The sequence below is a fragment of the Notechis scutatus genome, chromosome 5 (genome assembly GCF_049901735.1).
Source record: "Notechis scutatus isolate UNSWTSFEM ecotype Mainland chromosome 5, rNotScu1.2, whole genome shotgun sequence".
NCBI classification, from domain to species: domain Eukaryota; kingdom Metazoa; phylum Chordata; class Lepidosauria; order Squamata; family Elapidae; genus Notechis; species Notechis scutatus.
The window spans coordinates 53,515,650-53,541,937 of NC_142013.1; the positions used below are offsets into that span (position 1 = coordinate 53,515,650).

At 37.4% G+C, this 26,288-nt stretch overlaps 2 protein-coding genes across 7 annotated transcripts in view; one reads left to right on the plus strand and one right to left on the minus strand.

Annotated features, from left to right (window-relative positions):
- Positions 1–5,061, plus strand: part of TTC3 (tetratricopeptide repeat domain 3) — an 85,517-nt gene extending 80,456 nt beyond the window's left edge. For all 4 annotated transcript variants that reach the window (XM_087966755.1, XM_087966757.1, XM_087966758.1 and 1 more), the window contains 3 exons: positions 757–984; positions 2,122–2,208; positions 3,758–5,061. In XM_087966755.1, coding sequence (XP_087822881.1) covers positions 757–984; positions 2,122–2,208; positions 3,758–3,865 — 423 coding nt within the window. In that variant the 3' untranslated portion in view covers positions 3,866–5,061. The remainder of the gene's footprint in view (positions 1–756; positions 985–2,121; positions 2,209–3,757) is intronic.
- Positions 5,062–5,113: 52 nt separating this feature from the next.
- VPS26C (VPS26 endosomal protein sorting factor C) lies at positions 5,114–25,893 on the minus strand. 3 transcript variants are annotated; one of them, XM_087966762.1, is made up of 9 exons: positions 25,817–25,893; positions 17,153–17,296; positions 14,933–15,066; positions 13,530–13,679; positions 12,426–12,506; positions 9,171–9,245; positions 7,715–7,865; positions 7,034–7,186; positions 5,114–6,083 (listed from the first exon to the last, which is right to left on the minus strand). In XM_087966762.1, the coding sequence occupies exons 4-9, from the start codon at positions 13,647–13,649 to the stop codon at positions 6,001–6,003; spliced, it is 663 nt and encodes a 220-aa protein (XP_087822888.1). In that variant the 5' UTR covers positions 13,650–13,679; positions 14,933–15,066; positions 17,153–17,296; positions 25,817–25,893; the 3' UTR covers positions 5,114–6,000. The 3 variants fall into 3 exon arrangements, with proteins under 3 accessions (XP_087822888.1, XP_026520017.1, XP_087822887.1); XM_026664232.2 differs by lacking the exon at positions 14,933–15,066; XM_087966761.1 differs by lacking the exon at positions 14,933–15,066 and having other exon boundaries at positions 25,333–25,893.
- Between the last annotated feature and the right edge of the window lie 395 nt (positions 25,894–26,288).

The following is a 26,288-nucleotide window of genomic DNA, read 5'->3' on the forward strand; positions in this document are numbered from 1 at the left end:
ATTCTGAAATATGTGTGAGTCCCTGTAGTGAGTCTCCTTTTTGTATGAAAAGAGAAGCTAACAATAAGCCTTTTTCTGTTGTAGCTCAATTTTGACTTAACAACCACAATTGAACCCAACATCTCTGTTGTTAAGTGAAACATTTGTGAGTTTTACCCCATTTTACAACTTTTCTTGCCATAGTTGTTAAGTGAAGCACTGAAATTGTTACATTAGTAACATGATTAAGTGAATCCGGCTTCTCCACTGACTTTGCTTGTCAGAAGGTCACAGAAGGTGATCTCCAAGTAAAACTCCAAGTTTTACAATTGTCATAAATACGAGTCAGTTCCCAAGCATCTGAATTTTGATGACATGACCATGGGGATGCTGCAACAGTCATAAGTGTAAAAAAATGGTCATAAAGTCACTTTCTTCAATTCCACTGTAAGTTTGAATAGTTACTAAATAAACTGTTGTATCTTGAGGACTACCTGTATAGATTTTTCATTTTGCTTCATTTTTATTTGGTATTCAATATACATTAGCAAAGGGATTTTTGTTTTTGCTTAGAGACTAAGATTTGTCTTGCTACTATTTTGGAATGCTTATTTCTGATATGTTCTGGGGTTTTTTTGTTTTTTGTTTTGCTTTTTGTTCTTGATTCAGATAATCATTTATTTTTAATTCATATATTTGTCAACTTACCTAAATAGTGCAAAAATAAAGTATAAATTAAAAAGGTATTACTAATACTTTTCCATTATGTTTTTAAAGGTTCTTTCCTCTTCCAGAAAAAATGAAAAGTTATCCTCTTGTACTTCAGGAGAAAATGGAAGTCGTACTCAAAAAGTATTAAACACATTGGTACAAAGCAAAGCAAAGTCTAAAACTGCTAACGAAAAGAAAAATAAAACTAGACTTCCACCTCAATCAAATCAGATGCCATGGAAAAATATTGGTGAAACTTCAAAATCAAAGTGGAAAAAATCGAATGATGCCACTGTAGGTTTTCTATAAAAATTATAGTTTTAATAAATCAGTTTGATAATTTGGTATGATTTTAGAAATATCATATTCTTTCCAAAGCCCTTTAAAAAATTTTAAACATAGGCTTTTTAGTTTTCAAGATCTTAGAATAGTTTTCAAAATGTAGGCAGTGTCTAACATCATACAAATCAGAGAATGGGTTAAATTAATCAATTTTGAAAATGCAGGGTTTTTTCAGAGTTGAATTGAAGAAAAATGAACAGTGTCCATAATCAATATGGTATGGGAGGTTCCAAAATCTTATTAAAGACTGGAATTGAAATGTTCTCAAAGGTTTTGTCAGGTGGAAATAAGAACGGGAGTTTAGTTCAAAGCACTTCATTTTTTTTTTTTTACATACTATCCATACACAAGGATACGATTATCTAATGGTCAAGGCAAATTGGCGCTAGACAAGAGTAGGTGGAATTCAAGGGGGGCTGGACTTGGGTCTCTTGTGGGAGCATAGCAATTCCAAAGTAATGACACATTTTATTCCACCTTGGTCATCATACAAATTTAATAACTCCTGAACAATAATATAGTACTATTTTTTCACAAATGAAATAGTTATTAGAAAAAATAGGTTGCATGAAAGATAATTTTCTATGAATTGGGGTGGGGGAGCCATATAATTGTGAAGGGTGTAGTCCTCATTGATTCCCTGAACCCATGTCTTTTCCTATGCTCTTCCATGAGCAGAATTAATGTGTGGAATTCTGGATGCAATATTTTTTCTAATCTATTGACACTGAATATACTGAATTATGTTTATTCTAGAATTAAGTAAACAAATTTTGCAAAGCCTCATGGATTAGAATGACACATTGTATTTTGATGCTGCTAAACTAAATTTCTGTTTAAAAGGGATATTTTGAGTCAAACAGCCCATTTGGTTCAATACTTTCTGAATCAGCTGCTTTCAGGATATCACACACCGACTTAAATCTGCCATTTTAACAGCAGATCAGAGAGATTTTTATGCATGGAAAATATTATAGATATGGCCATTACTTTTTGGAATTTTTTTTAAAGCCTGTATTTGTTTTATTTTAATGCACAGTGAATCAATTTTTGAAGTAGTTTTGAAATAACAAATGCATTTTTCTATAGGATAATGATCCATGTGTAATATGTCATGAAGAGCTAACTTCAAGTCTGTTGCATGTTCTGGATTGTGGACACAGATTTCACAAACTGGTAAATGAATTATCAGCGCAGAGTTTTATTTGTTCCTTATGACTTTATAAATGACTAGAGAATTGCTGCTATGTTGCATCAATTTTTAATATAATCATAATCTTTGCAATATATACTTGGGGAATTTACTCTTAGTGAGCAAAAACAGAAATTACATCTGGAAGCCTAAATCATCTTAGTTTCTAGGACCAGCCTTTCAGTGCTCAGGCCGATACCTCTAGCATAAAAAATAAGCTTTTCCTTGCAAATTCAAACTATATTTAATGGGATCTACATTACTTAGGAAGTGAGTTTTCCAATCTCAAAAATGGATATGACCATAATCATATGGAAATACAATGCTTCCATAGCAGTTTTCATTATTGCAGTTGTGCTTTTAGATAGCTACAGTATTGCTTTTCCTCAGGATAGGCAGGTCGACATGTTGAGTTTCACGTATCAGCACCAAAAAATAAGAGTAGAAAGATGCTTAAATATGGGAATTTTCTGTACCATTTCTTCAAGGATTCTAGAATACAATATCCTCCACTTTTCTTGAGATCTCACAATTCCCAGGAGTAGAAATTTTTTGGGAAAGCCTTACCTGCAGAAACTTACAGAATACGATTCTTAAACTAGTAATCCTTGACATTCCTCGAGGGAGTACGAGGTTTTCTTTTCTTCCAGAGCCCTGTCAGTAATTTTCTTCACCTTCCCTAAAACAGGGATGTTTGAGACTGGATGATAGTAATTTAAAATAACCCGTTCAGCGCTGCCACTTTAAAGAAAGGATTGCCTTTCCCCCCCTTCATATCAGCTAGGAGGAATAGCGGTCTGTTTGGAAGTGGTAGATAAAGCAGCCCACAGGGTGAGAATTCAGAAGTTTAAACCAAGAAATTGAAACTGTGAAACACCTAGTAGTGGGTGCCAGAAACTTAAAATATAATTTCAAAAGTATGACCAAAATGATGTATGCGATTTGGAGAACCGGCGGTGCAGCCTTCTTGCAAGATTTCAGGCCTCAGAAACCTGTAGCATTGTGAGAACTGTAGCATTGTGAGTATTTGGAGGATAGTACAAATTATCTCAGGAAGAAAGCCTGGTGTGGTTAGCTGCTTCCTTGCACAGGCTCACTTTGTCAACAGTGGGAAGAAGGCAGCGAAGCAGCATGCAGAGCCTGCAGGGTAGTGCGAACAGCTGAGGTTTGGCCTTGTGGTGCTGGTGTGGCTGGCCAAGGCATGGGCCATGAGGTGGCAGTGGTGCTAGGCCTAAAGTAAAGGCTGGAGTTGAAGGCCTCGGGCATCTATTTCAGTTCCAACATTGGCCATGAAGTGGTGCTGTCCAGGGCAGCAAAAAGGTAGAGATGGGTGGAGTTAAGACACCCCTCTGGGCTGCCAAGCACCCACATTTTTTCCCATGTGATTGTAGGGGTGCTACAACAGCTATTAATTTTGGAGGTTTAAGATATTTTGTTCATTTTTACTTTATTTTTTAAGAGTGAATACTTCCCATATTTCATAGCCTATGTTTTAAATGAATTATTTGTGCAATCTTTTTATGTCTTATACAGTGTATTGGGCCATGGATTAAGGAGCACAGTACATGTCCAACATGTCGACGTCACATACTTTTGCGAGAAGATTATCCTGAGCTTCCTGGACGAAACAAAAAAAATTAAAATAATGCAATATACAAATTAGCAAGAATAATATTGATTATTTAAAATCATGATAATAAAATTATATATGAATTCTGTTCCAGTTATTTCCAAATATTGTATATTAAATTATCCCTTTGTAGCTTGACAAAAATATATACATGATGCTAGTTCCGTCATTTCCAATGAGTCAAGATACGTGGTGCAACATTATATATTCTATGTTGTTAATCTGTGTCTGCACTTTTGGCAGAAATATGTAATTTATATATCTGTATTAGTTATTTTTACTATATCACAGTAGAGCAGTTCAAAAAGTTAACAAAATATATCTAATAGATATTGTCTTTTTAAATAAAGAACATATTAATAAAATTATATAGTACAGATTTGTCTGGTTTCACTTGCTAGTTTATAAGACTTTTGTCTTATACCTTGAATTGGTTATTAGTGAGCAATGCTGCTCAGTACATTTGGAGCTCAATTCTTTTTGATTTTCAGTTAACTTCCTCTTTAGAAAATAATCCTAATCCAAATGGTTTAGGATGTAATCAATACGTTCTTATTTTAAGTCGTTTAATGTGGTGTGTGTGTGTGTGCAAGAAGAGGTAACACAACCCTAAAGTTCCACAAAAACAACATGCTTGTTACTTGCTCCATGTTACGACCTTTCTTGTCACTCCAGTTTAAAACTAGTTAACACATTTAAGTGAACCTGACTTCCCATTAACTTTGCTTGTCAGAAGGTTGCAAAAGGATCACATGACTCAAGACACTGAAAGATACCACTCTTAGATACCAAAAGAAGTGTCTTGAATTTTGAGCATGTGACCATGGGATGCTTCAACAGTTGTGTGAAAAATGTCCACAAGTCACTTTTTCAGTGCTGTTATAACTTCAGATAATCGCTAAAAAAAATAAGTCAAGGTCTACTTGTAGTTCTTTTTTTCCTCATTTTTTGTGGGACCTTTAATAAGCTAATAATGCTTTTTTAGTCTGTTTTTGCTTGTTCATATGATCAGCTTCACTGATGATAGTTTGGTTGCACATGCTTTCAGTGTCTGAAACCAAAAGGCTCACTTTATATTAATAGATCACATTAGCTGGGTTCGCACAAATCACATACACACATATCAAGCCTGGGCACCAGCAAGCACAGCAAAATGGGCTCAGTTAAGTTAAAATGACTTAAATTAAAATGTGCGAAGAAAAAAAAATGCTCTCGGCTATTTTATGCAAATCACAATTGTATTCATTGGACGAACAACATTAAGAATATATGAATGATTTATTCACATCAACAATCAGATATATCAGGTGTTAGGTAAAGGTTACTTTCTATTGTATTACCAAGCTGATGCTACATCAAAAGTGAAATGTATTCAATACATTGTCCAACATCTTCCAATGGTAGGCAAAGTACAATAATTTTACCTTCTCTATCTCTATGTCCTCTGCCACTCTTTTTCCTCTAAGGCGCCCCAAATTATTTTCCTGTCGTAACATCAATCTGGTAACAAGATGCCAGCATTGAATCATCTCGACTCCTTATGACTAATTCTCCAATTGGTTAAGGTCAGACCAGACTTAATTTTTACCAATTAAGGGCAAGATATTCCCCAAAAGAAATTAATACAAAAATGTAGATGTAGCAGAGGTAACAGGAAAGTCTAAATTCAACTTGAATAGTTTTAGCATGTCAGTCAAATATCTTGATAAATGCATTTCCAATCTCATGACTGTAGGGACATCCCATCTCTCATGATTCATGGGACATACAAATGTTTCCAAATTTAAGGTAGAATTTGCTTAGTATGGTAGGCTAAGAAATATATACCAAATATTGTTCAAAACAACATGTTGCTATAAGCAACTCTTCCTCTAAATGTCTTACAGAACTCTTATAAATGAATAAGAATAGACAGATGTAGGCCCCATTTCAACTTAGATTAACACTTAAATTGCAACAGCATTACAGACAAATGTGAATGAGTGCTTATTGGACACTGACTTATTGGGTCAGAACGTTGTTGTAACTTAAAATTCTTGCCAATTATTTATAGGGCTGTATTACTTAGTGCCTGCAATGCCAATTAGTTTGATGCCCAACCAATGGGAGGCATCTAGTCTGAGCAATAATTGTAAAGCAAACCTAATCACATTCTGCAAAGTTTCAGTGGAAAGTTCTCTGTGATTAAGTGATCATCATGCAAGAGGACGACGATGTTAACTTCAAATTCTGTGGAAAAAAGAAAAAAATATTCTGAAATTAGCAGAGATTATTAAGTCTACTATCTGGGTACCTATCCTACATATAAATAAAGTTACTAGTATAGCAAAACAAAGCAGTATACATTTAAAATAATCAGTACTGTTCAAAAATATAATTTTAAAATATACCTAGCAATCCAAGCTTTCCTTTTGCTTAAACTAAACTCAAGTTGAGAAAAGGGGGTAAAACATTCTACTGTAAAACTTCACGTTAATAATTATAACAGCCTAACTATTGGAGTTTGAAAGCACTGCTTTTCTATAGCAGAATCAGCTTTTGAAGTTTTCCTACAGAGATCAAAGTTCATTTTGATTTCATTTTGGAAGTTGCTTCAAAACTGAACTCTTCGGTAGAATATTTCTGACTGAGGAGAAGCCATTTATATTTGTGCATTGTTGTTCATACAACCTTTTTGTTATGTACTAATATCCTGTAATTTAATTATAGTTCATTTTATATTGTTTTAACCATAGATGTTTATTGTTTTACTTGCTGTACATGTTTTATATTATGGATATGATATAGTTAACTGTTAGGAGATGAACTGAATTCAATGGTATACAAAATGTATCAAACAAATGCAGGCCTTTATAAAGAATTTGTGGAGGAACAACTTTTGAAATGCTTTTATACTGTAATTATGATCACCATTCTTCCAAAGAGAGGCTGTGAAGAAAGGTGATATAATACAACTAAATGGTTACACTAGCGCTTCTATAAAAAAAAAAGTTAACAAAATCACAGCTAGTTTTTATCTCAAGAGAAAAGTTAAGGAAAGGAAAAAAATGGTACAAGTATGTACAACTGATATCCTACCAATATGTTTTTGTTCTAGGTGCAGGGTTACCACAATGGAAATAAAGCATTAGACAAAAGTCCTGTTTGCATGGCTTAACAGTTTAAAATGCAGTTCTTACCAACTTTGAAGTTTGTAGTTTCTAGTGTGGGACATGTAAACAATCTTGGAAAAACCATATAGATTGGAATAGGAAGATTTCTGCAGACGTCACCATCAGCAATCTGAATGTTCTGAATCTCAGTGGCATCTCTAGCATAACCTTCAGCACAGCCTTTGCAAAAACAAGATACAAATGGCATTCAGAGCCCCCAACTTACTAAATAATACATTCTAATGCAGGCAGGTTTAATAATTAAACGTTCATCATCAAGATGTCTCTGAGTCATTCATATAGGTTGGATGTCTGAGGAGCTGTTCCAGATCACTCCAGAGCTGTAGGAGGAATTTCAAATATGAACTGTATTAAAATTAATAAAGTTAATTTAGTATTACATAGATCTGGAAAATTCATTTCAAATTTCAGGAGATGGCTTCACTTTGGAATTAATAAAAAATACATTAAAGTTTTAATTATTTTTATATGAGATTGGTAACTGCCAAATAAATTCCTCCAATGTTTGTTACTAACATATAGCATTATCGCAATTGAAAATATTTGGATGTGAATGAGGACCCAACTGTCCTCTAATCTGTCCAACTATCCAGAATGACAGAAGCATTTGACAGTCACAATTCAAGAACACACTTCCAGTTCTGTTCTCCAACATCAATTTATGCACTGGCAGACATAAAGACATACCACAGGTTTCCACTCGTACTAGCTGGAGTTCAATGCTTTTAACAGCAGCATCTGAGTTCACCACTATCAGCTCCCCTGTTAGAGGTTGTGTTATGATGCAGTTTGTTGAATTGAGATGCCCTCTTATGAGAAATTTTGGAAGCAATGCTCTCTAAAAGCAGGGTGGGGGAGGGAGAGGGAGGGAGGGAGAAAGAGAAAGATGGATATAATTTATATATGGTAATTGTACACATTTTCTTGTACTTTGCACATATTTTCATTTTATAGCATGGCTCTTTGTCTCTAATGAGTTCATAGCAGAAGAGAGAAGAAATTACATTTACTCTTTCATCACCTCTCATCCCATTCAATATCTTTTCTTCAAAAGAGAAGTGAAATATATGTAAGCAACAAGTGCTTTTCTAAATATGTAACATGCAATTAATGTAACATGCAGTTAACTCCTCAGACATTAAATCTGTAGACAGTTAATTTAACTTTAATATATATATATATTGGAGTGCCTTGTGGAGTGATATATATATATATATATATATCAATCGTATACATATGTTATATATCATATTCAGTTTACCTACTGAAATCAGTGAAATCTAAACTAATTATCATAAGATGCAAAATACTTGAGAATAGTCACCTATATAAACCTTATATAAAGAAAGGGTCACATTCCTCACTACAAATGAAGAAGAAACCTCCCAATATCTCCTCCAGAAGTCTCAACGACATATAAAGGATATGAGTAAAGGGCTGGTTCCCAAAGGCAAGATCCATTTCAAGTTGCCAGGAATTCTTTGAAAAGCAGCTCCTTTGAGATTTTCTCCCAAGCAGTGATGGCTTTTATAAAGTGCAGGCTCTCTCAAACCTAATTTGCATAACTGATTCCCCCCTATTTCTCTCTTATCTCTCTCCCTCACTTTCTCCTCCCCACCTCACACACAGACACAAACATTTGGAAAACTAAAGAGAAGGAGTTTCTTCAGTTACACCCTTTAATAAAATATTTTCTTTCCTCACTCACTCCATATGTTCCTATCCCTTCTTCCAGCTATTTCTATACAATCCTGGTTTTCCCAGTTCAGATACAATGGTAGGTTACGCTTTGCCACGAAATCAAAAATAGAAGAAAATTGGAGCATGCAAATAAGCACATGAACACAAAATTATTTCATATGGTTTCAATGTCCAGTTTGGCCCTTTTCCACTGTACTGGAGGCTTTTTTAAACCTTTTTTTTCTCTTTTTCTGCTAGTATGGATGGATGGATTCTTTGCAATTGTTTAGACAAGTCCCAGCAGTTTTCTTGGGAAGGTTTTTGGAAATTGTTTGTCACTAGCTCCTTCCTAGGGCTGAGAAAAAGTCACTGGACTAATACCACCCAGCTGCCTTAGTGATTAAGGTAGAATTAGAACTCATAGTGTCTAGTTTGTTGCCTTTAAACACTATATCAAACTTACCTCTTTCACATTCTGTAGTGTTTCAGGAGTAATAGTAAAGTCTACAGGGCTTGGAGTTGGCTTCCCTTTCTGAGGCTATAAAAGAATGAAAAGAAAGTTCAGAATTAAATCTAGTAGTCATTTAGTAGTTTGAGAAAGTGCATATTTGAAGTCGTGTACTTTAAGTGTTGGAAGAGCTACAACAAATCACTACTAGAATAGTTCTGGCAAGAAATTACCTTGGTAAGAGCAGTTAAGGTTAATCAAGCTTCACATGGATATACTATTTGAAGCATGTTCTAATCAAGCTAAAAGGTGACATTTAAATTTTTTCTACTCCATCTAATGATAATGAAAAGCAAACTCATAGCCAAGGCCAGCATAGTATTTTATGGCATTGAGTGTACACACATACAGTATATTATACTGTGAGCTCATTATTAAACTCAAATTCCTATCCTTGGTTTATTTATCAACCTTATGTTCTGCTTTTCATTCAGGAGCTCCAAATGACATATTCCTCCTTTCATCAGAACAAAAATCCTGGTGATGGAGTAAGTTTGTAGTATGTTTTGCCCAAAGTTATTACATCATTTTCTGGCTGAGTGTGGACAACTGCTTCTAATCCAGGACCTTAATCACTATACAATCTTGGCTCTTTCCTGGATCTGCATAAAATTCATTTAATGTTTTATTTTGGTAAATGCTTATTCCTAAGTATAATACAATATGGATTTTTCCCTTTCTTTCACAACCACCTTGTAATTTACGTTAGTCTGAGAGTGACCAGCTCAACATTACTCTGTAAATTTCTATGGCTGTGAATGGCTTAGAATCTGGATCTCTCTGCTCTTAGTTCATTACTTCCCTTCAAAGCACATTGACTACCCGCTGGACCTATGTAGAACTTCTCTACCTTCTTCTTCAAATATATGTTTACATGAACATTTATATATAATTTTAAGTCATGCAAATACTGAAAGTAGTAACTATGTTGCCTGCTGCAAGGAATAAATGTTTATTGGACAAAGTGCAAATAGGTATGTATACCTTGTATTTCTGCTCTAAAAGTAAGTTGACTGAAGTTAGAATGGGATACTTTTTTAAAAAAAAAGTATGCTGAAGAAGAGATCGTTAAAAATGAATGAAAGCTGAATGATCATGGATGACCTTGGATATCAAATATATTTGATATAAAAGGAGTACACTGATGTAGCTTAATCATATAGACAATGAATGAGCATCAAATTGTGAAACAACTGTATGAAAAAGAGTGGATGGGAAGACTAAGAATGTCATGATTGAATGAAGTTGATGAGATCCCGAAGAGATCTTCATTGTGAGGATTTTATTTGTATTGTTTTTTGTGTGAAAACCCAAATAAAATTTTCCAAAAAAAAAAAAAAATGGAATGGAAGGCATTATTGTACAGTGGTTCTCTCCTTTCCTCTGCAGCTATGATGTCTCCTGTGGGTGATGGCTCCTTCATGTCTTTCTCAGAGGCCTTGAGGGAGTATGAGAATATTCCTGGCACCTCCCGTAGTGCTGACCCTGAACTGTTGGCAGAACATAACTCAGCTGGGGATAGCTCGCAGGCCAATGAGGAAGAGGGGGAGGAGCTACCAGCCTTGATAGATGCTACAGTACGCAGGGCAGAAAGGCAGAGATCTGCCACATTGATGGAGAAAAGGCCCTGCCCCTCTTAATGGGCTGCATCAGGAGAGGCTATTTAGCACAGCAGGCAAAGGGAGGCGTTGCCAGCAATGTGTGTAGGTCGTGGCCAGATGGTTGTTTGTATTTCCAGAACTCTGCAGCTCGTAGATTTAGTTCAGTTGCAGAGAGTGTTTATGTTTGTGTTTGGAGCAGCCAGTTATCTGTCGGGTGGACTAATTGTCCATTGCCTAGAAGGTTAGTCAGGAGCTTGTTCGTGGCTGGCTTCGCTGAAAACGACCCCCTGAATTCCTGGCTTGGACAATTCCTGTAACTTCTTGCAAGCTCTGAAACTGGACCACCGACTTGTTGACAAACCTTAGTGGAAGCCCCGGACCTCGGAGGGGATTGTGACTGTTTATTTTTGGAACCTACCCAGGCAAAACCTTGATTTCCAAGACTGTTTTAGGTTTGGCTGTAAGTTTGTTTTGCTTTTGGTTACCTAATTGGTTGCGAGCCAATGACTGTGCTAAGCTTGTAGCTGGGGGTTAACTGAAATAGAACTGTTGGAAGAACAGACTGAGAAAAGCTCTCTACACCAACCCTGATGTGTGGGTGAGTGGGGGCAGCACAGCAGCTGGTGTCCAGTGGTGTCGAAGGGGGTGGTAGTGCTTGAGCCTGAGGCATCCCTTGTGGAGTGCCATAGGTTTTAATGCTTTCACCCTTTCTATTTACCATCTACGTGAAGCACCTAGATAAAGTAATCTATCAAAACAGGTATTATCAGCATGCAGATAATACCCAGTTGTGTACTTCAACTCTGCCATTGCTATTAAAGTTGTCTCAGTGCCTGGGCTCTGGATAAACAGATTGATTTACCATTGACAAGACCACGTGGCTGTATCCTGGTTCTTCTAGTGCTGTGGATTTTCACCTTTAATTCTGAATGTGTGTGCACTCCCCCCAACAGAGCTGGTGTGCAGGATACAGCTGTGGCCTGGAAGCCTTTAACAGCTTCATCTGGTATTCTATATACCTTCTTAGATTCAGAGTCCTTTCTCAGTTATTCACGCTTTAGTTACCTTGTATAAGAGCTATTGCAATCTACTCTATATGAGAATGCATTTAAAGACAACTCAAAAGCTGTACCTTGTGCAGAATGTAGCAGCAGTTACGAGTATGCTCTATAAACGAATGAAATACCTCTGTTGTCCAAGTTTCATTAATTGCTTTCCTATTATTTGTGTCCACCCCTTAAAATCTGGGAGAGTAGACATGCTCTCATCTTTAAAGTAATGTCATTTAATAGCCCAGAAAGCATGCAGTATCCTTTTATCAAAATTGTCAAAATTACCCATACGTTTAATTTATCTTTGGCACAAAACATTAACCTGAATATTCTTAGAAAATTTAACATCACATAAATTTGGAAAAATGCAGGGAAACATGGACTAGGTTGCATCTGTACCTGAACCAAGGAACTCAAGCATTTGCATGTATAAGCTACAGATCTGCTTAACTGCATTAAGTGTATATGCTCCTCTGGGACTTTTCTATACAGTCCAACTACAACTAAATGAATATATTCACAAGTCTCTAGTAATTAATTCCTAAAAGCAAACTTACTGGTGAATGGACTATAAATTCACAAGATTTTGTCAAATCCTTGGCCAGGAGAGAGCGTCGCATATCACATCGAAGAGTATACTATACAAATATGCAAAACAGAAAGGTTGTTATCCTGCTCATGACATAAAAAAATATTACTAATTATTTTGTAAATTTGCATTTTATTTATATGTACTATAATTTGTATCTACTATGGAAATCCTACCTAGAAATGCATTAATTCAAAATGTTTGTAGTTTAAAGTAAGATATATTCTAAAAATCTTCCAGTTCAAAAATTCTCTGGACACATCGCTGAAAATCAAACCCAGCCAAAACAGAATTAAAAACACAAAGCAAATACAGGATTTCAATCATATTTTGCTACTGGGCTAATCCAATGATCATTTCCCTAAAACCATAGTAATAATAAAGCCATGTTATTCAAGATTAGAAATAAAAAGCATTACAAGGAAGAAGAGTAAGCCTAGTGTTTTTCATAAAACTAGGTATATTAATATCTTTGATAGATTTGAATAATCTGCAAAAAGGAAGGGAAGCAAATAACACAAATTTCTGCAGTACAATCATTAGAAAGCCTCCATCATAAATCCCAGTGAGTTTTGTTAGTTAAAACTCCCATATATTTAACCAATAAAAATAGATTAGATTAGACAATGAGCCATATCAATTCTGAAGTAAAACTGTACGCCAGAGAACTTCTGTTATGTTATACTGTAGCTTACAGGGAGAAACTTGAGAAATCTGAGCTTATGTTAGGTAAGCTGAATCTCATTAAAAAAAATCCAGACTGTGTAAGAAGTTTGTACATTTTTATGAAGAACCTCCTCTTTGTATTTTTCTGATTTGCTAGGATCTGTAGTTTGCTTCATTTTAAATAATGGAAATATGAAGAAAATATTCGAAGATGTAGTTTTTCATAGTTCTTTTGAGATTCTTTAAACTTGAAACAAATAGACCAAAGAAGAAATTCATGCCACCAGACAACTCTTTTACTCTTTTAATGGCATGAATTTCCTTGGCTCGATCTTTAACAAATTAAAGCAATTGTGTACAATCACCATAAGGAGAAAAGTTTTCATAGACTATCATCTGTTCTCACCTGGATATTGACAAAAACTCCATGGTAAGTTTCATAAAGAATTTTGCTTCCTTTTACTTGCAGTGGGAACTCAAAAGGAATTTCTGTTTTACCGCTAGGCAGTTTTCCAGATTTTACCATTTCTACTGTACTATTAATCAGTTGGATAGGCTGCAAAATCAAACAAAAAATTAGAAAGACTTTATTGTTAATTGTCCTTTATTTTTTGTTGCAAACAAAAGGCTTATGAATTTCTGAAAATGCACATTTTAAAATGTATTTTAAGAAATAGAGCAGCACTCCTGTCCATTCAGGTTCAACTCTTTAAGGTTACAGAAGTATAGTGTACACTCAATTGCAAACAATTCTAGATACTGTCTACACATTACATTAAACTCAGCACAGACATTCTATATTCTTATATATTCTATTGACTAGACAGAAGTTTTCTGTTTCCACCTGCTCTGGTTATCAGTGCCTCCCTTTCACACAGAAGAGATAAGAATAGATAGCAGAGAGCCTCCAGGATCGATGAAGCTTTCCAAATAGCGTGCGGGTGTATGTATATATGTGTTATGTGTGTGTACACACATATACATACATACATACACACACTGTTCAGTCAGGCAGCATATACATTTAAAAAACACACACATGCATTCATATAATCTTTTTCATTTGTATATTAGAACTGCTTTCAAAAATAGTAAAAATAGTAAAAGCCCTGTTACATCTGAAATAATCTGCATAATCTAACTGAAAAATTAAGACATGCTCATTGCTCAAAACTGTCAAGATCCAATTAAAATTTAGCTACTGTCCACCCATCCACTTCAAGATTTATGACTAGTCAGACCAAGACTATCAAATAAAATGAAAAAGGCTCCCCCCTCTTCTGAATAGTTACTTCTTTAACTACTAAACACTTAAATCTTATCAGTCTAATAAATGTTTAAGACACATGAAAATAAAATAAAAAGACATTAAACAGCTACTTTACACAGTTACTAATGGAACAAATAATACTAGTTTTAGGAATTGAACATTATCTTTTGTGATGAAAGTATAGTACAGAACCCCAAGTAATAGAAAGCAGGGAAACAAGGATAAGTTTGTTGGTATAGACACCATTTAACTCATTATCTTCCCCTATGCACTTTCTACCTAATTCATTGAGAACTCCTAAGATAACATGAAGCAACATGATGCCTACAATAAAACCAACTATTAAAAACAAATATATTTAAAACCAGTTACATAATTAACACAAGTAAAAACACAATTATGAAAGGGTTAATTAAGGTGTCATATATGGTGCGGCCAGGGGATGCCCAGAACTGATTAAAAAAACCCAAACCAAAACAACAACAGCAACAACAACAAAATGTTTCAAAGGCTTTCCAAAAGGTTGGGGCTAACCTCACCTCAGGGAGAATGATGTTCAAGGCTTTTACTAGACTAGAGGGTGGCTGCCAAAGCAGAAAAGACTCATCTCCTGGGTCCCATCAGATGTAATGCCTTAGCAGTAATGACATGCAACATGCCTCTTCCGCTGAACCTGATGAGATGGGATGGGTAGAAGTAATCAGGGAGATGTGATCAGTGATGGGCTGCAAACGGTTTAACAACTGGTTCTGTGAGCGCCTGCTTCGCCTAACGCGCAGCGTTCAAAATACAGCAATTTGGAGTTCAACTGCTTACCTTCTAGGGCAGCCCTGGTAAGCAGAACAGCTGAGGTGTGGAAATCAGCTGTGCTGTGCGAATTAGCTGAGCCAGAAAGAAGGAAATATAGGACAGGATAGAGCTGGGCGAGCTGATGGTCATAACTACTGGTTCGCTAGAACTGGTCCGAACCGGTAGCAGCCCACCACTGGATGTGATTCCTTAGATAACCTCACCCCATATCATGGAGGGCTTTCAGGGTCAAAACTAGCACCTTGAATTGTATCCAGAAGCAAACCAGCAACAATGTAACTCAAGGAGCAGAGGTTTAACCGTGTCCTATGAACATTCATAACTGACCATGCTACTATATTTTGCACAAGTTGCAGCTTCCAGATATTGTTCAAAGGCAGCCCTATATAGTGTGTTACATAGTCCACTGGGAGATTACCAGGGTATAATTGTGAGTAGCTCTTCACAATCCAGCACCAGGCACAATTGTCAGAAAGTTGCATAATGGTTCTCCTGGCCATGACTGCATCTCCTCCTTGAGCAGGAGTCAAGTTCAGGAGAACCCCCAGATTGCAGACCAGGTCAGTTTGGAGCAGTGCAAACTGCTTTCATCCAGTAGCAGAATTGGTAAAGTCCCTAAATCAGAAGGCTCTAAAACTCCAAGCCACTCATTCTTTCTTGCTAAGGTTCAGTTTAAGCCTGTTGCTCCCCAGCCAAATTCCTACAGCCTCCAGGCAACAGGTCAGGACATCAAAAGCATCACTCATCTTGTCAGAAGCAGAAAGATACAGTTGAGTATCATCAGCATGCTGATCATATCTCACCCTATAGTGACAGCTGATTTCTCCCAGCAATTTCATGTGAATGTTAAACAGCAGAGGAAAGAGCACAAAGCTCTGTGGCGCCCCACACAGTAGGGGCTGAGGGTGGGATCTCTTACTAAAAATCAACATTGACTGCTATTGACCCCATAGGAAGGAAATAAACCAGCACAATATTGTGTCATCCATTCCCAATCCCCAATGCCAATCCAGGAAAATACCATGGTCAATGGTACTGAAAGCCGCCATAATGTATGTACTATCCCCATCTTACTCCTGCCAGAAATCATCTAAAAACACAACCAATATAACATCTATGTGAGTCTGAATCCTGACTGAAAGGGATCCAGATAATCGGTGGAAACTGCTGTGTGGCCAACTTCTCTACAATCTTTCCTAAAAAGGGTGGTTGGACACTGGTCAGAAGTTGTGGAGTATAGTGGGATCCAATAATGGTCTTTTGAGGAAGAGGGGAATGAACCAACACTTCTGTAAGAGATGAAGGAACAACTTCTCATTCAAGGATGAATTCAACACTGCAAGACCTACACACATATCATCCCAGGCAGCCATGATCAACCAGGAGGGGCCCCACAGACTCAAACTGTTCCCAGATAACAAGACTGTGTTCCAGGCATCTGGACTGGAGTTGCACCAAAGCTGGAGTCTTACTGGGGACAAATTTGAGTGTGCACAGGTTATCCAGAAAAAGGCTATGGGCACAATAACAGTAGAAGTATTGTGATTTCATTACCCTTACCACCACAAAATAGATCTTAATAGTAACTCTCATCTGTGCTTGATTGAGTTTGACATCCAGAAGTACTCTAGATGTCTCCTCTCCCATTTCATCTCCCTTGGCATCTCCGCAAACCACAGGGAGAGATGAGATCCATTGGAAACAAGAGATTGCATGGTGCAATCCGATCTAAGGCTACAGCTGGCCTCTTGTTCTAAATGGCAACTAAAAGCCTTCATGGACCTTGCAGTAGACCCAAAGGAACTCTCCAACTCCCTCTGGAACACTTGTCACCAGTCACCAAGACTGGACTGATCTAATAAGTATAGCCTCCCTATATTTATAGTTTTCTCATATAAAAAACTCTGGTAGAAAAGTGCTCCATAATCCATGATTTTTATTGTTTGTACCTTAACAGAATTGCAGAATGCTTCAAACACACCAACGCTTTTAGCACTGAGCTGCAGATTTACAGATCCTTCCATTGTTAATGAAATTCCCTGATGCTGGATTGAATCTTTACTTGTTATGACCACCACTCCAGTGAGAACTTCCTAATTGGGGAAAAATTGAGAACATCATATAGATCAGTTTTGACACTACTTCTTACATGTTATATATTATGACAATTTAAGTATATTAATACAATAATTATCCAGGGAAGTACCAGTACACTTAATATGTCAATATATTGCATGAACTTTCTGATTAGTTGGAAGTAGGTAATATTAAGTTGGCTTGCAAAGGTAGTCTTCAGTTTAGATATCTTAATTTGCATAGTATAGTGGCCAAAATGTGCTAAAACTCACCAACATTGTATTTTTACAATTAGCAGAGAATGTTGCCTGTGGCATGACTCTATCTAAATCTGATAATGTAGTTTGCTCTTCCTTTATTGTATCAGACCCCTTCATTGATCACTGCTTTGTCATGGCGAAGGGGCTTGCGTAGCTCAATGAATATGAGCTATACTGTGCAGGGCCACCTAAGATGTACAAGTCATAGCAAAAAGCTCTGACAAAACATGTTCCACTGGAGAAGGAAATGGCAACCCACTCCAGTATCTTTGCCATGGAAACCACATGGACAGTACCAAAAGGCAAAAAGATATTGGAAGGTGTCCAATATGCTACTGGGGAAGAGCAGAGGGCTAAATACTAGTAGCGCCAGAAAGCTGAAAGGACACTCAGCTGTGGATGTATCTGATGGTGAAAGGAAAGGAAAGTCCAATGTTGTAAAGATCTATATACTCCATAGGAACCTGGAATGTAAGACCCATGAATCAAGGCAAGCTGGATGTGGTCAAACAAGAGATGACAAGACTGAACATCGACATCTTAGGAATCAGCGGACTAAAATGGACAGGAACGGGTGAATTTAATTCAGATGACCATCAGGTATATTATTGCGGGCAAGAATCTCCCAGAAGAAATGGAGTAGCCTTCATAGTCAATAAAAGAGAAGGAAAAGCAATACTGGGATACAATCCCCAAAATAACAGAATGATCTCAGTTCGAATCCAAGGCAAACCATTCAACATCACACTAGTCCAAGTCTGTGCCCCAATCAGTGGTGTTGAAGAGGATGAAGTTGATGGGTTATAATATGAAGCCCTACAACACCTTCTAGAATTAACACCAAAAAAATGATGTCCTTATCATCATGGGGGATTGGAATGCTAAAGTAGGAAGCCAAAGGATAACCAGAATAACAGGCAAGTTTGGCCTTGGAGTACAAAATGAAGCAGGGCACAGAGAATACGATGGTTATAGCAAACACTCTTTTCCAACAACCCAAGAGATGACTCTACACATGGACATTACCAGATGGTCAACACAGAAATCAGACTGACTATGTGCTCTGCAACCAAAGATGAATAAGCTCTATAAAGTCAATAAAAACAAGACCAGGAGCTGACTGTGGCTCAGATCATGAGCTTCTCGTTGCAAAATTTAGGCTTAAATTGAAGAAATTAGGGAAAAGCACTAGGCCACTCAGGCATGAACTAAATCAGGGGTCCCCAACCACCGGGCCCTGGACCGGTACCGGTCCGTGGAACATTTTCTACCGGGCCGCTGGTTTGCTGGGCGCCGCCGTCTTGTTTGGATGAGAAAGTGCTTCCGGGTGAGCTTTTCCGGTTGGAAAGCGGCGTTTGGGTCCTGAAGGAATCCTCGCGCCTTAGTTTCATCGAAGGGGGGGCGGCTTTGAATGAAACTAAGGCGCGAGGATTCTTTCAGCACTTAGCAAGGCGAGCCGAACGACCATCCCGGCCGTCCCGAAGCCCATCAACAAAGGTACAAAGGAGGAGTTGAAGGTGGCGGGGAGAAGCGGGGGACAGCTGGCTGGCTGGTCGCTCGGCTCGCCTTGCCTTGTCATGCGTGCTGATGCCGGTACTGAGCCGCAGATCATTTTGTGATGCCTGTACCGGGCCGTGGCACAAAAAAGGTTGGGGGCCACTGAACTAAATCATATCCCTGATGAATATACAGTAGAGGTGTCAAACAGTTTTAAGGAATTAGATCTGATAGACAGAGTGCTTGAAGAACTATGGACAGAGATTTGCAACTTTGTACAAGAGGTAGCAACTAAAACCATCCCAAAGAAAAAGAAATGTAAGAAAGTAAAATGGCTGTTTGAGGATGCTTTACAAATAGCTGAGGAAGAAAGGGAAGCGAAAGAGAAAGATAGAATTGAATGCAGAATTCCACAGAATAGCTAGAAGAGATAAGAATGCCTTCTTAAATGAACAGTGCAAAAAAATAGAAGAAAACAATAGAATAGGGAGGACCAGAGATCTCTTCAAAAAAATTGGAGATATGAAGGGAAAGTTTCATGCAAAGATGGACATGATAAAGGACTAAAATGGCAGGGACCTAACAGAGGCAGAAGAGATTAAGAAGAAGTGGCAAAATTACAAAGAACTACACAAGAACGAGCTTAATATCCCTGATAACCACAATGGGGTGGTCACTGACCTCAAGCCAGACATCCTGGAATGTGAAGTCAAATGGGCCTTAGGAAGACTGAGCAATAACAAAGCAAGTGGAGGTGACAGTATTCTAGTTGAGCTATTCAAAATCTTAAAAGGCAATGCAGTAAAAGTGCTACACTCAATTTGCCAGCAAATTTGGAAAACTCAACAGTGGCCACAGGATTGGAAAAGGTCAGTTTACATTCCAATTCCAAAGAAAGGTAATGCCAAAGAATGTTCAAACTACCGCACCATTGCACTCATTTCACATGCTAGCAAAGTTATGTTCCAAATCCTACAAGCTAGGTTCCAGCAGTATGTGGACCGAGAACTACCAGAAGTACAGGCAGGATTTCGAAAAGGCAGAGGAACTAGAGATCAAATTGCCAACATACAATTGTGGCAAGTTCTTAAAGAGATGGGAGTACCAGACCATATTATTTGAATCTTGAGAAACCTACATGCGGGTCAAGAAGCACCAGTGAGAACAGGACACGGAACCACTAATGGTTCAAAATTGAGAAAGGAGTCCGGCAAGGCTGTATACTGTCACCCTGCCTATTTAATTTATATGCAAAGCACATCATGAGAAAGGCGGGGCTAGATGAATCACAAATTGGAATTAAGATTGCCAGGAGAAATATCAACCTCAGATATGCAGATGATACCACTCTAATGGCAGAAAGTAAAGAGGAACTAAAGAGCCTCTTGACACGGGTGAAGAAGAGTGCAAAAGTTGGCTTGAAACTCAACATTAAGAAAACTAACATCATGGCATCTGGCCTTCTCAATTCCTGGCAAATAGATGGTGAAGAAATGGAGGTAGTGACAGATTTTATTTTCCTGGGCTCCAAGATCAACGCAGATGGGGACTACAGCCAAGAAATTAAAAGACACTTGCTCCTGGGAAGGAAAACTATGGCAAATCTACTTTAGCATACTAAAAAGCAGAGACATCACCCTGCCAACAAAAGTGTGTATAATCAAGGCTATGGTTTTCCCAGTTGCAATGTATGGCTGTGAAAGTTGGACCATAAAAAAGGCTGAGTGCCAAAGAATTGAGGCTTTGAACTATGGTGCTGGAGAAGACTCCTGCAAGTCCCCTGGACTGCAAGGCGATCAAACTGGTCAGTTCTAGAGAAGATCAACCTGGACTGCTCTTTAGAAGGGCAGATCCTGAAGATGAAACTCAAATACTTTGGCCACCTAATGAGAATGAGGTGGCTGGATGGAGAGACACTAAAGCAATCAGCATGAGATTAAATGGGCTCCGGGAGATGGTAGAGGACAGGAAGGCCTGGAGGAACATTGTTCATGGGGTTGCGATGGGTCGGACACGACTTTGCAATTAACAACATTGTATCAGAATACTTTTATGCAGAAACCTCTTACATGACATGGCGGATTAATATTAATGGACCATTTGTTGACAACAATAATATATGTAAGATTGCAACTTGGAATGTAAGAGCATAAAGGTAAAGATCACAAATAAATAAAATGAAAAAACGTATGTATGTATGTTGGGACTTCATTAATGAGGATAATATTTCACCTTTTTATTCAGAAACTCAAGGTGGTATACATAATGTACACTCTATTTTTCTCCACAATAACAATGTTGAGGCATATTGGCTGAAAATGGAATAGTTTAATCACATCATTCTTATGCAGCACAAGAATATATGTAAATGAAGATGGCTTTGTCTAGATGTCATGCGTGTGACTTAAAGTACAGATTTAATTATGAATGAAAGGAATACAATTATATAAGACAGTATGAATTGGTGCTGATTATGTTGCTATGGGTATGTATTAAAATAGGAATTCAAAAGATGGTGATAATTGCTTATTATAATTCAATGTATGCTGATAAAATGGATTGGGTCATGTGGAATCCCCAGAATGAATAAGAATGGTATTATTGGCATTTACTTAGAAGTCTTTAAATTAGTAGTTTGGTCTTGTAGTTAAGGTACCAGGTTAGAACCCAGGCGATAATGAATTCCAGTCCTGCCTCAGGCATGAAAGCGAGTTGGGTGACTTTGGGCCAGTCACTTTCTGCAACCTACCTCACAGGGTTATTGAGGGTGAAATGGGAGGAGGAAGGAATATTAGGTATGTTCATGGTTTTTATTTATTTATATACAAATAATAAAGGTGGCGTAGAGATAGTCCTTGACTTACAATTCATTTACTGACCATTCAAAGTTACAGTGGCACTGAAAAGTGACTTATGACCGTTTTTCAGTTATGACCTTTGCTGCATCCCCATGATCATGTGGCAACTGGTTCATATTTATCACGTGCTCCCCTTTTCTAACCTTCTGACAAGCAAAATCAATGGGGAAGCCAGATTCACTTAATGGGTTATTAATTTATCAACTGCATTGATTCACTTAACAACTATGGCAAGAAAGGCCATAAAATCAGGCAAACTTACTTAACAAATATCTCACAACAGAAATTTTGAGCTCAATTGTGGTCGTAAATTGAGACTACCTATATTAATCAATTGCTGTTTTGATTCCTTATGATGAAAAATGTAGAAACTTAATGAAGGCCACAACGTTTATAAAAGTTCTAAATGTAGGAGAGATCATTGTCTGGGAGCATTAAAACTGAATCTTTATTAAAAAATGATATAGTAGAAAAAGAGAGAAGTTAAAAGCCACAGTGAAAATCAGGCGTCTGTAAGAAGTGAAAATATAAGTCATATATGGAAATATTTTGGAAGACAGAATGAAGAATCAGAATGAATGACCAAAAAAGAGAATATGGAAGTTACTTTTAATAGAATGAAAAATAATGTTGCTACAAAATGCCACCAAAAATTTAGAGATACGACAATGGAAAGTATGAAGGAGGATGTTTGATGGAGTAAAGAAGAGCAAAGGCTGTTAATGAGACAAAATCAATGCTCATAAATGCTCATACGTCATGAAGATGGCACAGGACAGTTTATAATATGTATAATAAGAAAAAGGAAGATCCAAACAATGGAATAAAAGACAGAAAGGAATGGTTATGATTTAAATAAGCAGATAAAGTATAGAATAATTTTCACAATGAAACAATAACAATTGTTTTGGAAGAGAACGAAAACAAAAATTAAACAAGAAACCTGTAGCATTAATATAATTAATATGAAAATATATTTAAAAATTTGTATGGAAACAATAATGAATCAAAAGAGTTGAAATGAATGCTATAAGTATCTAAAAATACATGTTGAAAAAGAAGTATTGTGAAAATGGTAAACTGCAGGCAGAGATGGTATAACTGTAAAATGATCAAGTATAGAGTGGTTTGCTTATGAAATGGTTGTGCAACGTTGAACATTTAAGTGAAAAAATGCATTTGAGCTTAATGTTTGGAATAATGTCATTCTTATTTCCCTATTTTAAAAAAGGTAAAAGGCATGAATGGCAAAATTACTGGAGAATTAGTTTAAGCAGGCATGTAAAGGCGTTTGGCAATATTTTGATTGAAAAGGTATAAGGGGACATCATTTAAGAAATGCAATGTGGTTTTATGCTGACGGGTACTGCGGTGATGAGATCTATATGAATTTGAGAAAATTGACTGTACAATTCTTGATCAGAAAAGGTATACAATAACACGAATATTCTTGATGACAGAATGATTTGCATGAATCCTGACCAAGGTAAAACTGATTGATGTGTGATGGAAAGAAAGTATGTAAGGGAATAAACTGAATGCTTAGTGAATCATTCAACTTTGAACAAGAAGACAAAGATGTCCACTTGGTTGTTCATTGTACATATGAATAAATATTAAAAGAATGTCTGTGACATTTACAGTGTATTGATCACAGACATGAACATGTGTGTACATTTGTGTGAAGGCAATGCCTTACTATTGACCAAGAACAAAAACAGTTTTTGAAAAATATCACATAGATTATAAAATACATCCTGGAATGTGTGCCTGAAAATAAAAAAATAAGAGATTATATTTGTGCTTAACACAAATAATTCAACATTTTCAGCAACTTTAGAATGTACAATGCAATGAAATAAATAGTTCTGAGAATTAAGTGTGCAGTTCATATTCATATACTGGATCAAATCCATAATCCATTTATTAACAAACCATGCATAGCATTTCAATGTAAAAGAACTATAAAAAATCCAAGTAAATAATTTAAGTTCTGCTCCTATATCATTCATATATAAAAATATAAATTCATATAAAAATTAATATAGTATTGCAAATAATTATCAAGGAAATGTTTGAATTGAAATTTTAGGATCTTTTGCTACCCCACAAAGTCTGGGACTCAAAAAGGTAGAGGCACTAAAGAGGTATCCTTGGAAGAATTTTCTTTATTGGTTTTATGGGGGAGGAATATATTTTCAAAACCACATGCAGTATTCATTTTTATACTACATTTAGTAATTTTGTTACATCATTTTAAGAACACAAATGCAATATGCATTTGATTTGCTCACACAATTATCATGCTTAATGCATTTATTAAATATAAAAGTATAATTTATTCAAACTAATTTTTTCTTTTCATTTAAAATGTTTATTTTTTTCTAATAAATTGAATTACAAACTTCAAGATTCTGAGAAATCCAAGTATCAATTTTATCATTTGGTTAAGCTGGGAAAAAATTAAGTTCAAGATATAATAAACAATCATCATGTTAATAATCGGTTATTTTCTTTCAGCCTTGTCAAAAGGAGTTTCACCAAGTTTTCCTGATCAGCAACAGGAACATCCCAAACAAAGCAGGCACTGAATCCTCCTTCCTATGGTAGAAAGCCCAAGATCTGCTGAGGACAGGAAAACGTCTTCCTCTTGCACTGCAGAATTGTACCATCCTGTTTTGCCCTTTATACAGGGAAAATAGCGCTTCATGCACTAGGACTAGGTAAAATGTCTTTTTGCTATAAGTCAATAGAAAATATTTGAGCAGGAATAAAAGAGCCCTTCTTTTTATGGCATTTAAAAAAAAATCCAAAGTTTTTCAGTTTCCCCCAGTTAATTAGCAAACTCACACCCCCACCCAAGTCTTTTTCTTATTTTGCAGGGGTGAGAGGAGTCTGACACTGTGACTCCATCTTGGCACGGAGAAAAACATAGCTACTTTCTACCAAGACTCAATGCCAGTGTTTCTTAATCTTGGCAACTTTAAGATGGGTGGACTTGTTCACTGGGGAATCCTGGGGGGTGGTGTGTGTGTGTGTGTGTGAAGTCCACAGAGTTTCAAGTTTCCAAGGTTAAGAAACGCTAATTTACACAAGGGACTTCAACTCTGCTCTTCTAAAATCTTGAACCATCTACATTACCAGGAACAAAGCTTTCAATACTCCTCTAAGTACTTGTCCCCACCGCCCCCAAAAGCAGGAATTGTTCTCCTGTCTTCCAAAGCCATTGCTGCATTTGATACATTCAAATACTGACTCTGTAGGGGGAAACAAGAGAGCCTGTAAAATGTAAGGATATCCTCAACTTAGTAACTATACCAGAACATTACAGTTTTTTGTTTTTTTTAAAGTGAATAACCTAATTCTTACAAAACAGATATTCAGGGAGCAAAGCGGTGTCGTATAAAGTCTCCTTTAGAGTACAGCTGAGGTACATACGGAACTGAATGTCCAGGGGGGAAAAAACCCTGCACACAAGATGTCAGGAAGGCTGCTTTCCTTCTTTTCCCCCCTCGTGCACGTGTCCTTTTTTTCTCAGGGCGGGCATCTTGAATTCCTCTCCCTCTGCCAGGAAGATTCCAGAACCATCCGACCGACCCGCGCCATCTCATCTGCTGCTCCAGAGGCTGACGGCCCAGATCCCAGAGGCTCCAGAAACCTTGCGATCCTAAGGAGGCTACTTCCCCCAAAAAAATTAAAAAAAAAAGAAAAGAAAAGAAAAGAAACCCAAACAAACCGAGAGCTGAAAAGCCACTTTTAAGCTCTCAGGCGCCGAAGTCTTCGGAAAAGGAGACGAGTTAATCCCGAGGAAGATCGCAACCAGATTGCAGCGCTCTTGGCCGCCCCAATAAAAGCCACCCTAACATCCCAGAGACGCCAACACCGTCAGGTTTGGGCAGCAGCCCCTGCAGACGATGCTCACCCCGCAATGATACACCTTGTTAGCTCGCTTGATCTTGACGTCCAGCGTGGTCCCCATCGCGACGACGACTCCCGACCTGGGGGTGGGGTGGGGTGGGGGCGCTCAGATCACGTGGCTTCCCAACCGGCCCTTTTCACGTGACTTCAGCCAATTCTTTTTTTCAGGAAATAGAAGAAGATTCTGCGGCTCGAGTCTGTTTTCTTTGATTTCCTTTCGCCGCGGCTGACTCCACCCTGTCCCAGGGCGGGGCGCCCCGACTGTCCCGTCTGACTCAGTCCCGTTGCTCGTAAGGCGCCATTTATTTTTCAGGCTGAGCTCTCGGTTACCTAAAGCAGCAAATCAGAAGAAGAGGCGGAGGATTTTTGTCTCCCCTGGAATTGCAACACGAGCTTCTAAATAGGGAGGGCCAAGGGCGCCACCGAGAAAGCAGTCAAGACGGCTGTCTCCGCCCCGAAAGCCCATTTGGTGGGGA